Source organism: Passer montanus, unplaced genomic scaffold (assembly GCF_014805655.1).
Source record: "Passer montanus isolate IOZ18808 unplaced genomic scaffold, ASM1480565v1 scaffold132, whole genome shotgun sequence".
NCBI lineage: Eukaryota > Metazoa > Chordata > Aves > Passeriformes > Passeridae > Passer > Passer montanus.
In genome coordinates this window covers 434151-449892 of record NW_024360055.1, presented here as the reverse complement: position 1 = coordinate 449892, position 15742 = coordinate 434151, and the positions used below count along the sequence as shown (strand labels likewise).

Below are 15742 nucleotides of genomic sequence, written 5' to 3'. Positions count from 1 at the left end.
AGCTCCTTCCTCGCCCCAAAAGATCCTTTCTCACCCCATAAAACTCCTTCCTCACCCCAAAAGATCCTTCTTCGCCCCAAGAGCTCCTTCCTCACCCCAAAAGATCCTTCCTTGCCCTAACAACTCCTTCCTCACCCCAAAAGATCCTTCCTCACCCCAAGAGCTCCTTCCTCACCCCAAAAGATCCTTCCTTTCCCCAAGAGCTCCTTCCTCACCCCAAAAGATCCTTCCTCACCCCAAAAGCTGCACAATCACAGAAGAAATGGAGCTCAACACCCTCAGCTAAATAAAAGGTACTTCCAGGGCTGGCTTTAGGATCTGATAAATCTGTTGAAGATCCCAATTCTGGGTCAGGCTCTTGCAGCTCCCAGGCACTACAGGAGCTGCCACCCTCTTCAAACACATCAGTTTTCACTGAGTGGGTGAGAAAAGCTCCAAGTGACTGCCCAGTCAGAAGGAATTCCTGCTTCTGCATCATTAAAACAAGGCAGAGCAAGGAATCACAGCTGCCTTGGCTGCTCGGGTCCTGCCTGGGCAAAAAGCTGGCACAGAGGTACCCAAAAGACTCTTCATGCCCTTGACCCCAAAGAGCCACCAAGCTCCTTCCCAGAGGAGGAGGAGGAACCTTGGGCCTTTCCTGGGAGCCCCCCAGCCCTGGGGTGGCTGTGATCAGAGGGGACACCCTGGAGGGACAGCAGAGCTGGGCTGGGCATTGGCCGGGCGTGGGCTGGACATGGGCTGGGCAGTGGCTGGGCATAGGCTGGGCAGTGGCTGGGCTTTGTCAGGGCAATGTCTGGGCTTTGACTGGGCAGTGGCGGGCTTTGGCTGGGCTTTGGCTGGGCAGTGACTGGGCAGAGGCTGGGCTTTGGCTGGGCTTTGGCTGGGCAGTGGCTGGGTTTTGGCTGGTCTTTGGCTGGGCTTTGGCTGGGCAGTGGCTGGGTTTGGCTGGGCAGAGGCTGGGTTTGGCTGGGGCTTTGGCTGGGCTTTGGCTGGGCAGTGGCTGGGTTTGGCTGGGCTTTGACTGGGCAGAGGCTGGGTTTGGCTGGGCAGTGGCTGGACAGTGGCTGGGTTTGGCTGGGCTTTGGCTGGGCAGTGGCTGGGCTTTGTCAGGGCAATGTCTAGTCTTTGGCTGGTCTTTGGCTGGGCTTTGGCTCCCAGCCCCAAGAGGGCAGAGCTCACCTGGCAGCACTGCTGGATGTTGTTCCTTTAAGGCACAACAGGTGGAAACACAGGGCTAAAGGTGCAGGGAGTATTTAAAGCAGGTTGGCACTGCCACAGCCCCACGGGGACACAGGACACTCACAGCAGCTCGAGGGTCAGCCTGAGAGGGAAAGAGAGAAGTGCCAGGAGGAGCCTGGAGTGTAAGTAATGCTGCTTTGGCATCTTTGGGAGTGCACAACCTTCTGTAGGGCCGTGCTGGGATGGGGAAGGAGAAGAACACGAGTCTTGAGCCACTTTTGAGGAGCCTTCCTCACACGGGAGGGACGCAGCAATTTGGAGCCATTTCATGTTCAGAGCTCACTGGTGGGAGGCTGATGTCTTCTGAAAGAACCATAGGAACAGGCTTATGGCAGTTATGGTTTCTTCTCTGCAGCAGATTTTTAATATTCAATTTCTGGAAGAAAAAAACCAACCAACATTAATTATCACTACAATATTTGCATTAAGTTTTAACATAGGAAAGAAAAGTCAGTAATTATTGCTGTAGTAATCTAAATTTTGCGACTCAGCCTCAGGTCATTACTGGCTTTTGAACCCCAACAGGCACATTTTGAAATTTTAGGAGAATTGTTGCAGTTGTGTCCTAAAGTAGCTGCTTTGGAAGCTCTCTGAGAAGTTTGCACAGTTACAGGAGGATAAGTAGAACCTGAAGCTTAAATGGATGGACTGGATGTGGTGTCCTAAAAGCGAAATCAGAGGAGCCTGGCAGAGCTCTGTCCCACTCAGACCTGTGAAGTTGTGCGTCCTACACACCTGAATTCCTACTCTGCAAAGGGAACATTCCTATAGATTTAATAGATTTCTGAAGTGCAAATAAACATCGCCTAATTTCAATTGTTAATGAACCCACAGTGGCACCATCCATCCCTCCAGACTGAGGTGGACGTGTGCTCTTGGGCCATAGGATGTTCCTCCTCCTTGCAGGTGGTAGAGAATTAAACGAAAATAATTTACTAGTGCTGAAGCTGGTTTCACTTTCCAGCCCAAGAAACAAATGAACCATGAAGGTCTGATCTGAAAAGCAACAAGTGGGTGTATGGAGGATCTGAAAGGAACAAAAAATCAGTCCCAGGTTATTGTAGAGTGGATCCAACAGCTGAAAGGAACATAAAATTGGCCAGCAGCACAACCTCAGCTGGGATTGCAGTCATTGCCATGAGAGCTGGCTGTTTATTCTATTTTATTTCTTTTCTGAAATAAATTGCTCATATTTTAACTGACACAAACGATTCTTAGTTCAGAGGGTCCCAAGCACTGCAGGCGTTCCTAAAAACTGCTGATTCTTGGTTAATCCTGATAATCTTCAGCAAGTTCTACCTAAGTGTTTCTGCTCACTGCACCACCAAACGAGCCCCTCTTATTTATTCTCTCAATATTGTAAAGGAGGCATCTGCTTGGAACTGGAAAAGTTTGTTTTCTGAACGTGTTTGGGTCAGCTTGATTTTATATCTGGAAGTTGATTGCTCATTCTTAACCCCATGGAAATGGGGTGGTTTAGTGGCTTTTCCCCATTCCAGCAAATAAAACCATGGCAGCAAATAAAACCCATAGCAAGGCAAGATCAGCAGTGACCTTGATGGGCAGTTGAAGATGTGAATAATCCAAATGAAATTTGTTTCTGTGCCCTTTTTCTGGGCACAGAAGCCTCCAGCACCTCCTCACAGCACAACTCTCTCTACAACAATTTGCATCTGCACACCTTCCCCATGGGTGAAAAGGATTTGAGGGGCAAAATATTACCTATATATAAAATATATAGAATATATGCAATATATTATATCTCTGTTGTTATTTCTCAACTATTTGAATAGGAGCAAACAAAAAGCCAGAAAGGATCCCAGGCTGGAGTGACAAATGTCACAATTAAACCTTCGTGTTTTGTCAATGCCATGGCACGGCCTTGACACTGGTCATTGTCAGGAGCAATAGTTAATATCTAATGGGCTGGACTGGGCTGATCCCTGGCAATCCCTGCAGCAGGAATTCAGCAGAATTTGGGAATTGGACTCTGGTGTTCCATACCCAAACAGAGCAGCTGCTGGCTCAGGTTTGCACAACTTGGGGGTCAGGTCCTGGTCTCTCCCAAATCATCATAAATCTGAAGATTGTCCCCAGGACTGACAGAATCCCAAAAGCACAGCAGAAACATGGGGAAAGTCTTGTAATGGAGGAGATTTGGAAAAGCCAGCATGGCCAGAGAGCACTGCTGCTGGAAACATGGAAAATATCAAAATTTAGGCATAAAATGACACTGGAGAGGAAAGTGATGGTCCCAACCCACGTCCAGAGAAGTGTCCTGGAAATGACCATCAGCCATTTTTAAGGGTAAAGACACTAAAATCACATCTCTAAAGAGGGCCTGGGAGGGGGCTCTGCCCTCCCCAGGGCTTTACACACAGCACTAAAATGTCCTTGTCACCCAGTGGAGCTGCAGCGAGCTTTAGAGCCCAGCACGAAATCAAAACAGAAAGTGTTATTCCTTCTCAGAACCGCACGAAGACAACAACAACAACAACAACAACAACCAAATTATCTGTCCTCATTTGGAAAGCAAGAGGAAAGGTCATTCTGTTGCAATTTTCCCATTTACATTTTAAGAGCATCTGAGAAAACAGGGCTGGAGACAGTTCAGAGCTGTAGGTTTTGGTGGTGCAAGAGCACAGGAGCCACTGGTTTGGGTGGGCACAGATCTTGGTAACCCTGCCAGACCTGACAGAACAACGTGGGCTGTACCCCAAAACCAGCTGAACTTTTAGAAGAAATGAGAATAAGAGGTTATTTCAACTTTGCCCAAACAGGCAAGGCTGAGCTGGGGCCTGCTTGCAGCACAGGCTGGGGGGCAGTGAGGTGACCATCAGGCAGAGGAGCTGCTGTCAGCCAGGGGCAAACATCAAGGCCCTCTTTGTGCCACGTTGTTTGCTTTGTGCAGAATTTGTTATGTTTGCCTTGCTGGCTACTTCTGGGATGTGTTTGAAAGAGAATTTTTCATGCTCAGTGAGTTAATTATTAGCCATGGACAAGTGGCCATTGAGCAAGGAGAAATCACAATACAAGGAAGAGGCACAACAGAACACCTTTCATCTTAACAGGGAAATAAAAGCTTTTTTCTCCTGCCGGGAATTACCCTTAATAAAATTGTGTCACTTGATGCCCTGAAATCAAATTCCTCTGATTGTTTATAAGGGTTTTCCTTGGCACCTCTCATCAGCTCCTGTAGGTGCCTTCTATGAACTTGGAACAGGCAGGCGGATCAAGAGGTGTGCTCAGGAAATGCATATAAAATCTGATTTTTGGAGGAGCAGAGCTCACTCAATTCCTCAGCAGCTGAGGAAAGAATTAAAAAGCAGAGGTGAAAATATCATCCTTTTTCTCTTTTGTGTGTCCTTGGAGAGACCAGAGAAACAAAAGGTCACTAAATAAAGGCTCCAGCCAGGAATTCTGTGACAGAGGGAATATTGGGATGCTGGAATGAGATCCATGGTTCCTGTTCCTGTGCAGCAGCCCAGGCAAGAACAGAAATATTATTAACTCTCTTTTCCCCATCCAATTCCTCAACAGAAGCAATTAAAAATATGAAAATATTTCTCTCTATTTCACGTAGCCACGACCCTCATATCCTCCAAGCATGAAGATTATTAGATGATCAACATTTTGCAAATGTGATTGTTCAATATCTTCCACGTCTTTTCCAGGGAATGCAAGAAAAATGACTTTACTGGCGTTCCTTCTCCTGCTCGCCTTGGTCCCAGCTGGGTCTGCAAGAAGCAGACACCTCCCCAAGGCAGCCAGTGAGTGTCACCTGCCTGGGCGCAGGTTTTGGGGTGCCCAGGGACCAGACGTGGCACTGGGAAGGGAGGAGGGGGGTCTGGGTGACGCCGACAGCAGGCTTGAAAAGATAAAGATAAAGATAAAAAGATAAAAGTGGATGTATTTAATGAAGGGCCTTCAGGTACATTGAGGGCAGATGAAGCCTCGCACAAGGCTACACCCAAAATGGATGATGGTCATGAGTTTCTTGAAACAGAGGCCAGACAAAAAGTTAAAAATATAAAGGTGGATGTTTTTAACAAAGAGGCCAGACAAAAAGTTAAAAAGATAAAAGTGGATGTATTTAATGAAGGGCCTTCAGGTATGTTGAGGGCAGATGAAGCCTCCCACAAAGCTACACCCAAAATGAACAATATTTCCCAAAACCAGCTTTTTGAGTTTCTCGAAAGAGAGGCCAGACAAAAAGTTAAAAAGATAAAAGTGGATGTATTTAATGAAGGGCCTTCAGGTACATTGAGGGCAGATGAAGCCTCCCACAAGGCTACACCCAAAATGGACAATGTTTCTCAAAAACATCTTTTTGAGTTTCTCAAAACAGAGGCCGGACAAAAAGTTAAAAAGTTAAAAGTGGATGTATTTAATGAAGGGCCTTCAGGTACGTTGAGGGCAGACGAAGCCTCCCACGTGGCTACACCCAAAATGGACAATGGTTATGACTTTCTCAGAGTGAAATAAGTTTGGTCCATTTGCACATTCTGCAATTCCACCTTCGGGTATTGAAGGCAGATACCCCCAGTTTGCTCCCTCAAAACTCACTCTTGTTTATACTTTTGGGGCCTGAGGCAGAGGGCGTCCTTGAGCTGCAGGCCCAGAGGGATTTTTGTCTGGCCAAAATGTGAAGAGAGCTTCTAACACTCAATATGCACTTCAGAGCTCTACACTAATGCAGTACAGGATCTGAAAAATATAAAAGCTAAAATCTGAAGGCACCATGGGGAAGACTTTTATCTCGCGGGTGCCCCTCACTGCTACGAGACGTGGGCCCCTGGTGGCATACAGAGCCCTGGGGCACACAGAGCACTGACCCCAGCCTGTTCTCCCCGCAGTCTCCAGCCCCGTGTTCGGCCCCCGGGAGGTGCACGGCGTGCTGGGCGGCTCGGTCACCGTGAAATGCTTCTACCCACCCACCCCGATGAACAGACACGACAGGAAATACTGGTGCAAGCAGAAGGGCTCCAGCTGCCTCACCGTGGTGTCCACTGACTACGTGGCTCCCGGCTACCAGGGCAGAATCGCCCTCACTGACCACCCCGAGGCAGAACATTTCCTGGTCAACATCTCAGCGCTGGAGCTGAAGGATGCTGGCACCTTCCAGTGTGGCATGGGGGTCAATGGCAGAGGGCTCTCCTACAGAGTCACTCTCAGTGTTGCTGAAGGTAATTACAACTTTGGGATTCCCTAAAACACCATTTCCTTGGTCTTTTACCAAAATTAGGACTCCCCCAAATACCATTTTCTTGGTCTTTTACCAATATTAGGACTCCCCCAAATACCATTTTCTTGGTCTTTTACCAATATTAGGACTCCCTCAAACACCATTTTCTTGGTCTTTCATCAATATTAGGACTCCCCCAAATACCATTTTCTTGGTCTTTTACCAATATTAGGACTCCCTCAAACACCATTTTCTTGATATTTTACCAATATTAAGACTCCCCCAATTACCATTTTCTTGATATTTTACCAATACTAGGACTTTCTCAAACACCATTTTCTTGGTCTTTTACCAATATTATGACTTCCCCAAACACCATTTTCTTGGTATTCTACCAATATTAGGACTCCCCCAAACACCATTTTCTTGGTCTTTTACCAATATTAGGACTCCCTCAAACACCATTTTCTTTGAGTTTTTCCCTCTCTCCCTCTTAAACCTAAGTAATTACACCCTTGGGACTCCCTCAAATACCATTTTCTTGATATTTTACCAATATTAGGTCTCCCTCAAATACAATTTTCTTGGTATTTTACCAATATTAGGATTCCCCAAAACACCATTTCTTGGGTTTTTTGCCAATATATTTCCTAAAATACCATTTTCTTTGAGTTTTTCCCCCTCTCCCTCTTAAACAAGACTCCACCTCTGGCCTGCCCGGTGTGTGAGAGCTGCAGGTGCTTTCGGGGAGGGTTCATTTCAGCCCCTGTGTGTCTCTGTGCACAGCCCCACCTGTTCCTGAGGCACCTGAGCTCTTCTACGTGAAGCTCCGCAGCACGTGGACCGTGACCTGCGGCTTTGGGAAGGACACCGCCGCCATGAGGAGATACCTGTGCAAGAAGGAGAAGGAGGGCTGCCGGAACATTATTAACACCCATCAGGAGGAAGATATCCCAGCGAGAGTTCAGCTGACTCATGAGGACCCTGCAGGCTCGTTCCGTGTCACCATGACTCAGATGGACTGGGAGGATGCAGGCTTGTACTACTGTGGGGTTGGTGAATATGGCAAGGACAACACAAGCAAGGAACTGGACGTGTTCATCTACGAGGGTGAGCTCTTTCCCTTTCTCTCTCCTGCTTTTCAGAAGCATCACCAGCAGTTTCACTTTATTTAGCAAGAACTTGAATTTCTCTTTGCTATTATCCCATTCTCTCATCTACATACTTATTTCTATTCATTTAGCCACCTGTAATGTACTAAATCATCACTAAATGAAGGTTGTGTCCAAACTTCACCTTCCCAGAAGTGGATAGCTCTGTTCCCCAGCCCAAAACTTCAGGAGACAAATTCCACCCCCCCAATCTGATGCAAGCAAGCTGTCTCTTGAAGCCCCCAGTTCCTTAAATCTCAAACTGACAACTGTAGATGGTCCCTCTAGCAAAGGGAACAAAGCTTTGGAATATCTGTCCACAAAGCCAACAACGCTCAGTGAATTTGGGAAAAAGCAAGACCTGACCAACCCTTTAGGATGAATTCCCACCAGTGCCAGGACAATCTCCTGATGTGTGCACCCCTGAGCTTTGCCTGACCCTCCCTTAGCCATAGCAGCTTTGTTTGATCTGATAATGTTGATTTTCTTGGGAGGATGCCCCATGGACACAAGTGAGACTCTTATAACTGCTCATTTCATTCTCACCAACAGACAAAAATTTCCCTCACCTAAAGACCGAGATAACTGCAAAGAATGGAAGTTCAGCAAGCTTCGAGTGCCTCTATGACCCTCTAATAAATTCCTCCACGAGGTTCTGGTGCAAGCGGAGAGGCAGGGGCTGTGACATGATCATAGACAACATTGGGAATGTGAAGAGGACCTATGAAGGAAGAGTGGCCATGTTTGAGAACCCCGAAAACAAAACTGTCACCATCATCCTGAACCAGCTGCAGGAGAAGGACAACGGCAGTTACTGGTGCATGTCAAATGAGCTGAGGGATCTGCAATCATCAACAGAACTGACGGTTGTACCAGGTAAGAGCCGTGCCCTGGCAGCTCTCTGCCTGCTCAGGAGGTACAGACCCACCCCAAGTGAGCAGTGTGGCTTTTTGGGGAGAGACAGGAGCTCCAAGGCTGAACTCACTCCAGCAGCTTTAAAACTGAGACAGAAATTTCAGTTTTGTGGGAATGCATTCGCAGAAAATTCTCATGAAATATTTCTTAAGCCTTGCAAGAACAGAACAATAAACAGCATCTCTAATGTTAATTTAGCAACACAAGGAGCACTTTCCCTCCTGGCTCCATCCCCAGCAGCACCACCACCTGCTGCCTGCCTCCCCCACCCCTGAAACCTCTCCCAGCAGCCCTGATGTCCTGTTTGCCCTCGCAGGAGAACCTGCACTGACGGGAAAGAACATCGTGGAGGCACAGGCGGGCTCGCGGGTGAATTTAACCTGCTGCTACCCCTGCAAGTACTACTCCTTCGAGAAGTACTGGTGCAGGTGGGACAACACGGGCTGTGCCATGCTGCCAGCGCAGCAGCAGGGGCTGCCGGAGCCGGGAGACTCCTGTGACCGCTCCAGCAGGACGGCGGTGCTGAGCCTGGGCCCGCTGGCCGCGGAGGATGCAGGCTGGTACTGGTGCGGGGTGAAGCGCAACGGGCTCTTCGGGGAAACCATGGCCGTGGAGCTGCGGGTGAGCGCAGGTGAGTCCGCGCAGGCTGGCCCTGTGCCGCGGGGCGCTCCCCATCACCGCTAGGCTGCAGCAGCTCGAAGGAGAAGCGCTGGCACCCCGCAGCCAGGGGCCAGCAGCGCCCTGCTTCGCACGGCTCGCCTTCGGGGGTTTTGCCTCTCGAGTTCTGACTTCCCAGCCGTAACAAAGCTCTTTCAGTCTAAAACTCGCCTCTTTCCACAGCAATTTTACTTTTAGCCCAGTGCTGATTAATTGTTCCTATTACAATGTAATATTTTATTTTATAATATTTATTTTCATTGTTGATAAATAGTATTATCTATAATTATTATAATTATATATTATTATATTAATAATATATAATATATAATATATAATATATAATATAAAATATATAATATATAATATAATATATATAATATAATATAATAATATATTATTCTATTAATTATAGAATATTATGATAAATTTATAATATAATGATAATATTATATAATATTATCATTATAGAATTAATTCTAATAAATAACTTATAATTGCATAATAAATAATTATAATTAATAATGTATACTTTTATAATTATATGTAAGTATTATTGTGTTAATATTTAATAATAATTATTGTTATTATTTAATAATAACATAATAGATAATATATTATTTTCTAACATTATTTTATTTATTTTACAATATATTTATTTTGTTTTGTATTTAATTATATATGTATTATTATATTATTGAATAATATTATTCAATAATTATTATATTATAATTGAATAATAATTACTGATTATTATTATTTATAATAATATATTATTGTAATATTCTAGAATAGTATTTTATTTATTTTATAATATATTTATTTAGTTTAGGCAGCATCTGGCACCTTTCAGGTGAAGTTGACAGATCTTGCTGCAGGGAACTTATCTTAGTAAACATGAAGCCAGGAAGGAGCAGGAGAGGCTGACACCAACAGCAAGGGGCTTAGTCTCAGCTTTGGGTGAGTCCCTGCCTGTCTGGGCTCTCAAGAAACAGCAGCAGCATTGAGCTGAAGGTGCTGGGCTGAGCTGCTCTCCTGGTACCACACCAGAACAGGCAGAAAGGTCCCTGCTCCTCACACTGACCCATCCAGAGAGCTCCAACCCACTGCTCCTCACACTGCCCCATCCAGAGAGCTCCAACCCACTGCTCCTCACACTGCCCCATCCAGAGAGCTCCAACCCACTGCTCCTCACACTGCCCCATCCAGAGAGCTCCAACCCACTGCTCCTCACACTGCCCCATCCAGAGAGCTCCAACCCACTGCTCCTCACACTGCCCCATCCAGAGAGCTCCAACCCACTGCTCCTCACACTGCCCCATCCAGAGAGCTCCAACCCACTGCTCCTCACACTGCCCCATCCAGAGAGCTCCAACCCACTGCTCCTCACACTGCCCCATCCAGGGAGCTCCAACCCCCTGCTCTGACCCATACAGAGATCTCCAATCCCCTGCTCCTCCTGTGACCCATCCAGAGAGCTCCAGCTCCCAGAGTGTCCAGGCTGGGACAGAGCCCAGCCCTCCGTGGGCTTTGCCCCTTGTGCCACAGCATCACCTGGCACAGAGGGTTTGGCTCTTCATGTGCTCCCACCCACTCTGAGCAAGACCTGAGAGATTTTCCTCCTCCTTCTCACCAGACCTGGTGTCCGTGGGGAGCTACAGGACCAACATCAGCATGTCAGACTTTGAGAGCGTGAGGGACTTCAGTGCCAGCAACAGCGTGAAGGAGAGCCAGGAGACTGCCATGGGAGGGGACGGTGAGTGAGCCCAGCCCAGCCCCAGGGTCAGGGGCAGCCCTTCCTTGCTGAAATGCCCCACAAAAGCCACAGAAACACCTGCAAGCCTCTGCCCCCTCCCCAACACTTCTTTTCTCCCCCTGCAGAGTTCATCACCACCACGGACACTCCAGAAAGTGCTGCCAACACAACGAAGGCAAAAAGGGTAAGGGGAGGCAGGAGAGAGGCCACAGCCCTGGGAGATGTGGCCACAGCCCTGCAGTCTGTCCCAAAGGGGTTGTCTCCACCCAGGGGCTTTATTTATATCCAGGGGCTCTCCATTTTACCCAGATCCAGCCCCTGCTGAGATCAGGCCCTGTGGGTGGGGGGGTCTCACTCCTGTCCTCACTCCCTGTTTTAGCAGAGACATTAACAGCAGCCACTCTGCTTCAAGAAATAAACCAAGGCAGCCCCAGGCAGCATCAGGAAGGTTGGGCTTGTTACCAGAGATACAAATCACTGGGATAAACAGATGGCTGGAAACTATCACATCCCACTTCTCAGTGGTTCAGGGGACACAGGGAGGCAGGGAGGGCTCTGCCACTGCAAGAGCTGAGATTTGCTGTCATCTCTGCCTTTCCCCAGTTTTCTGTGCCTCCCCTCCTCTCCCCTTGGGTAAGATCATGGTGCAGTGGCCCCATTTGTCAGTGGCTGCAGGTGCCAGATTCAAGCCTGTGCTTTTCAAAGTCCCTACCAACAGGAGAGGTGTGGGTGTTGGAAGTGCCAGCAGCTGAACTGGAGCAATCAAGGAAACTGTCAGGACACCAGTAAAGGGGGAGCTGGATGCCAACACCCAGGGGCAAGCTTGCCAAGGAATCCCAAACCTAAAAGCTTTCGGGGTTGATGCTCACATCAGCACCAGTGTGAGCCGCTGGATTACCCCACTCCTGCAGTGTCCCCGTGTTATCCTGGGATATCCACAAAGTGCTGCCCATCCCCATCTCCTGACTGTGTCCTCCTGTCCTTCCCAGAGCTCCAAGGAGGACGCTGACCTCGCCTACTCCTCCTTCCTCGCCACCTCCAGCAGCATCGCCCAGGGTTGCTCCGGGGGGGACAGCGCTGCCCTGGACCTGTCCCCACCCCAGGACCGCGTCTGAGGGGAGGTGGCACCGCCTGGGTCTGGCTCTGCCTCGAGGATCACAGTGTCAGCAAACAACTCTGTTCATTTCTCCCACAATTTGCTATAGCTTGACCTGTTTTTTGCTTAAATTCAGCTTCGAGTGGTGATTTAGGAGGAATGGTTTGATGCCAAGGGGGGCTGGAAGTGCAGGTCTGAGTGAGAAGGTTGGGCTTGGAAACAGCGGGAATTTGAGGGACTCATCCCACCAGCAGCCCCAGTTCCTACACTGAGCTCTCACAGGCCAGAAGGAGCATTGTGAAAAAAAAAAAAGGGAAAAAAATTCCCATTTTCTTTTAAAGGCAGCTGGAAAACCCTTTAGAATAGCATCTGATTTGACAGCTTTTGGTTCCTCTGAGCTTTCCTGACCTGAGGGCAGCACCTGCAGGCCAGATGCGTCTGGAGCGTTTGTGTGCACGGGCAATAAAGAATCCAGTGGCTTTCAGCAGACTGGGGCACTCAGCGTCTGTGGGATATCACAGGAGAGCCCACCCAGAGAGGCACAGAAAGGGTGGGAAAAGCTGAAATTCCACAGATAAAACAGTGCAGGAAGAGGTGACAATGGCAGGCTGGGTTATATGGCCGACACTGAATTTCATTGAGGATAAACACAAATTATTCCTGAACTGTGGGTTGCAGAATTTCGCTGAGGGTGAAACACAAATAATTCCTGAACTGTGGATTTTCGGTGCTGGGATGAGCAGGGCAGCATCTCCCTCCTGCTCACCAGCTCTCACATCCACATTGCACCTTCCTGCCAGCCCTCAAAGGGAGGCCAGGGCTCACCTGCCCCTCCCCAGGGCTGCATCCCCTCAGCAGCGCCGTGGGAAGGGGTTTGGGTCTCGGGAAAGGCGGGGAGGGGCCGGGTCAGGTCCGTGAAGGGCCGAGACAGGTCCATTGAAGGGCCAGGACAGGTCCGTGAAAGGGACCGGGACAGATCCGTGAAGGGGTGGGATAGGTCCGTGAAGGACGCAGGAAAGGTCCGTGAGGGGCCAGGATGGGTCCGTGAAGGGCCGAGACAGGTCCGTGAGGGGCCGGGACAGGTCCGTAAAAGGGACCGGGACAGATCTGTGAAAAGGACCGGGAGAGGTCCGTGAGGGACCGGGACAGGTCCGTGAAGGAGGCAGGACAGATCCGTGAGGGACCAGGACAGGGGGCCGGGACAGGTCCGTGAGGGGGCTGGAACAGGTCCGTGAGGGACCGGGTCAGATCCGTGAGGGGGCCGGGACAGATCCGTGAAAAGGACTGGGACAGATCCGTGCTGGGACCGGGACAGCAGAAGGAGCATTGTGAGACAGGTCCGTGAGGGGCCGGATCAGGTCCGTGAGGGACCGGGATGGGTCCGTGAAGGGCCAGGACAGGTCCGTGCTGGGACCGGGACAGGTCCGTGAAAAGGACCGGGACAAGTCCATGAGGGGGCCGGGACAGGTCCGTGAGGGGCCGGATCAGGTCCGTGAGGGACCGGGATGGGTCCGTGAAGGGCCAGGACAGGTCCGTGCTGGGACCGGGACAGGTCCGTGCCGGGCCCAGGACAGGTCCGCGCCCGCCCGGGCCCGGGAAGGGAGGGAATGCCTGACTCAAGTGCAACAGGAAAGACGTGAGCCTGGAAAGCATCCCCGGCGGGCAGCAGCGGCAGGAGAACGCTCGGGTTTGGAAATTTCTCAGAGGAGAAAACCCCTTTCGCTCTCCCTTTGCAAATCCTCTTCCTCCTCAGCCTGCCCCACGGCGTCCTTTCCCCAGCTCCGCTCCTCCCTCGCTGCCCTGGGAGCTGAACTCCGGGAGAGGAGCAGGGGCTGGCAGACAGGGTGGGCTGAGCGTCCTGCAGCCCTCAGCCCTGCTGTGCCCCCCGCTCCTTCCCACTGCTGGCATTTAATTAACTGTTCTTATTGCAATGTGTAGCGTCATTTAGTTTAGGCAACATCCGGCACCTTTCAGGTGAAGAACTGATCAAGTTCACAGATCTTGTTCCACAGAACTTCATATCTTAATAAACATGAAGCCAGGAAGGAGCAGGAGAGGCTGACACCAACAGTGAGGCTTAGTCTCAGCTTTGATGGAGTATTTTGGAATTGAAATGGTTTTGGGTGGAGGAATATTGCTAGAAACAGAGAAAGAATAGAGCCCTGGGTGTCTGATATTTACCATCCTGAGTGGGTGATGGCCCTGGGTGCTGCCGTGCCCTGCAGTGGGGACAGAAGTGTAAAATCCCTGGTTTAGGTGATGGCACTGAGGCAGGCATGGGCTGAGGGGTGCAGCACCCAGGGAGTGATGGATGGGATGAGCTGTAATGGTTGTGAAGCTGAAGGTGTGGAATAAACCCCTCAAGCTGTGATCCAGAGCCCACAAAGATCCCTGAGGAACTCACCAAACATCTCCTGCTCCTTCAGCATGTGCCAGCTGATTTCCTGGGGTCAGGGACAAGCTGTGGCACCTCACTGCATCCCAGGGGTTGTCCTTCAACAGAGAACCATGGAATGTTCCAGACACCTGTCATTCCTAGCAGAGTGATGGAGCTGAACCATCAGCTCTCCTGAGCACTGCCAGAGCACGGTGAGATGTGTTCTCCTGTTCGTGCCCTGACACCTGGACAAATGAAACCCATGGGAATGTGAATTAACAGAATCAAAGCCCTGAGAAGCTTTCCTTTGGCATCAGCAAATATCTGAGGGAGGACAGGGAGCAGTCAGAGATCTTTCCTTTGAAAGGGACCAAATGTCACCCAGCCTGACACTTGTGCCACAGGGAAATCCTGGTGCTGTCCCCCAGCTGGGATTTAGGGTACCAGCAACACCCAGAATGGGAGAGAACACACCAGAGCTCTAAATAATGCACAGTTTTGGGGACAAACTGAGGGGATTTAGCAGCACTGAGGCCTGAGTTTGGTGTTTCTGGCGTGCCCGGAAGGATGCATCAGCCCTGGCATGCTGGAGTGACACCATCTGCTGTAGGAGGACACCACAGAGAATTCAGAATGTTTCACCAGCAAGAATCATATAATTCCTCAGAATTTTGACAAACAGACTCAGCACAGTTTCAAGTTGGGTTTATTTATGGTCATCACAACCAATTTCCACAAAACTCACTACTGAGTGTCAGTAAATTGCTCAATACACTCAAAAACCTTTTTCTATTCAGCAACCACATATCTTGCACAGAAACTTTTTTACTGATAAGGCAGAAAATATCATCTCAAAAGGAAACACAGATTTCTAAGTCCTGACATACCTGCTAGGACCTATTCTTGGAAGCATTTCCCACACTGTACTTCTCATTTCAGCCAGATCCATCAGTGGCAGCAGCCCTGAGACCGAGCCCAGGTTTATGCAACATCAGCTGCAGCAGAGCCCTCCCAGCCAGCTCTCAGCACTCCTTCCCCACATTCCCTAGGCAAAATATCTGTAATTTAAACAAGAATTTTATGACATGATCACAGCTTATGTCTGCCAGCAAGAGAAACACTTGTGCGTTTTCCCTGGGAGCCTCCTTTGGTAGCAGTAAGGGTGATGCTGATTTAATCAATCTCGTTATTTTTGTCTTAATGAAGATTCTGCTGATGTCCCTGGCTGGTAAAGCTTTCCATGTTTGCCTGAATGCAGCTGGAACTGCTGGGGAGCTGCACTGATACAGTGATTTATTGTCCCTCTCATCTCTGCAAAGCCCCTGCAGCTCCTCAGCCCCGGCCCGTGGGTAATTAACACCGCCCG

General features: G+C 49.2%; 1 protein-coding gene across 1 annotated transcript; it reads left to right on the top strand.

The window, feature by feature from the left end:
• The first annotated feature begins 1218 nt into the window (after positions 1-1218).
• LOC120497664 (polymeric immunoglobulin receptor-like) lies at positions 1219-12488 on the top strand. Its single transcript, XM_039699427.1, is given in 9 exon segments — positions 1219-1361; positions 4914-5009; positions 6096-6425; positions 7211-7534; positions 8128-8451; positions 8807-9305; positions 10761-10903; positions 11029-11087; positions 11893-12488. Coding segments are annotated over 8 exon segments (1887 nt in total). The 5' UTR covers positions 1219-1361; positions 4914-4927; the 3' UTR covers positions 12019-12488.
• Positions 12489-15742: the final 3254 nt, after the last annotated feature.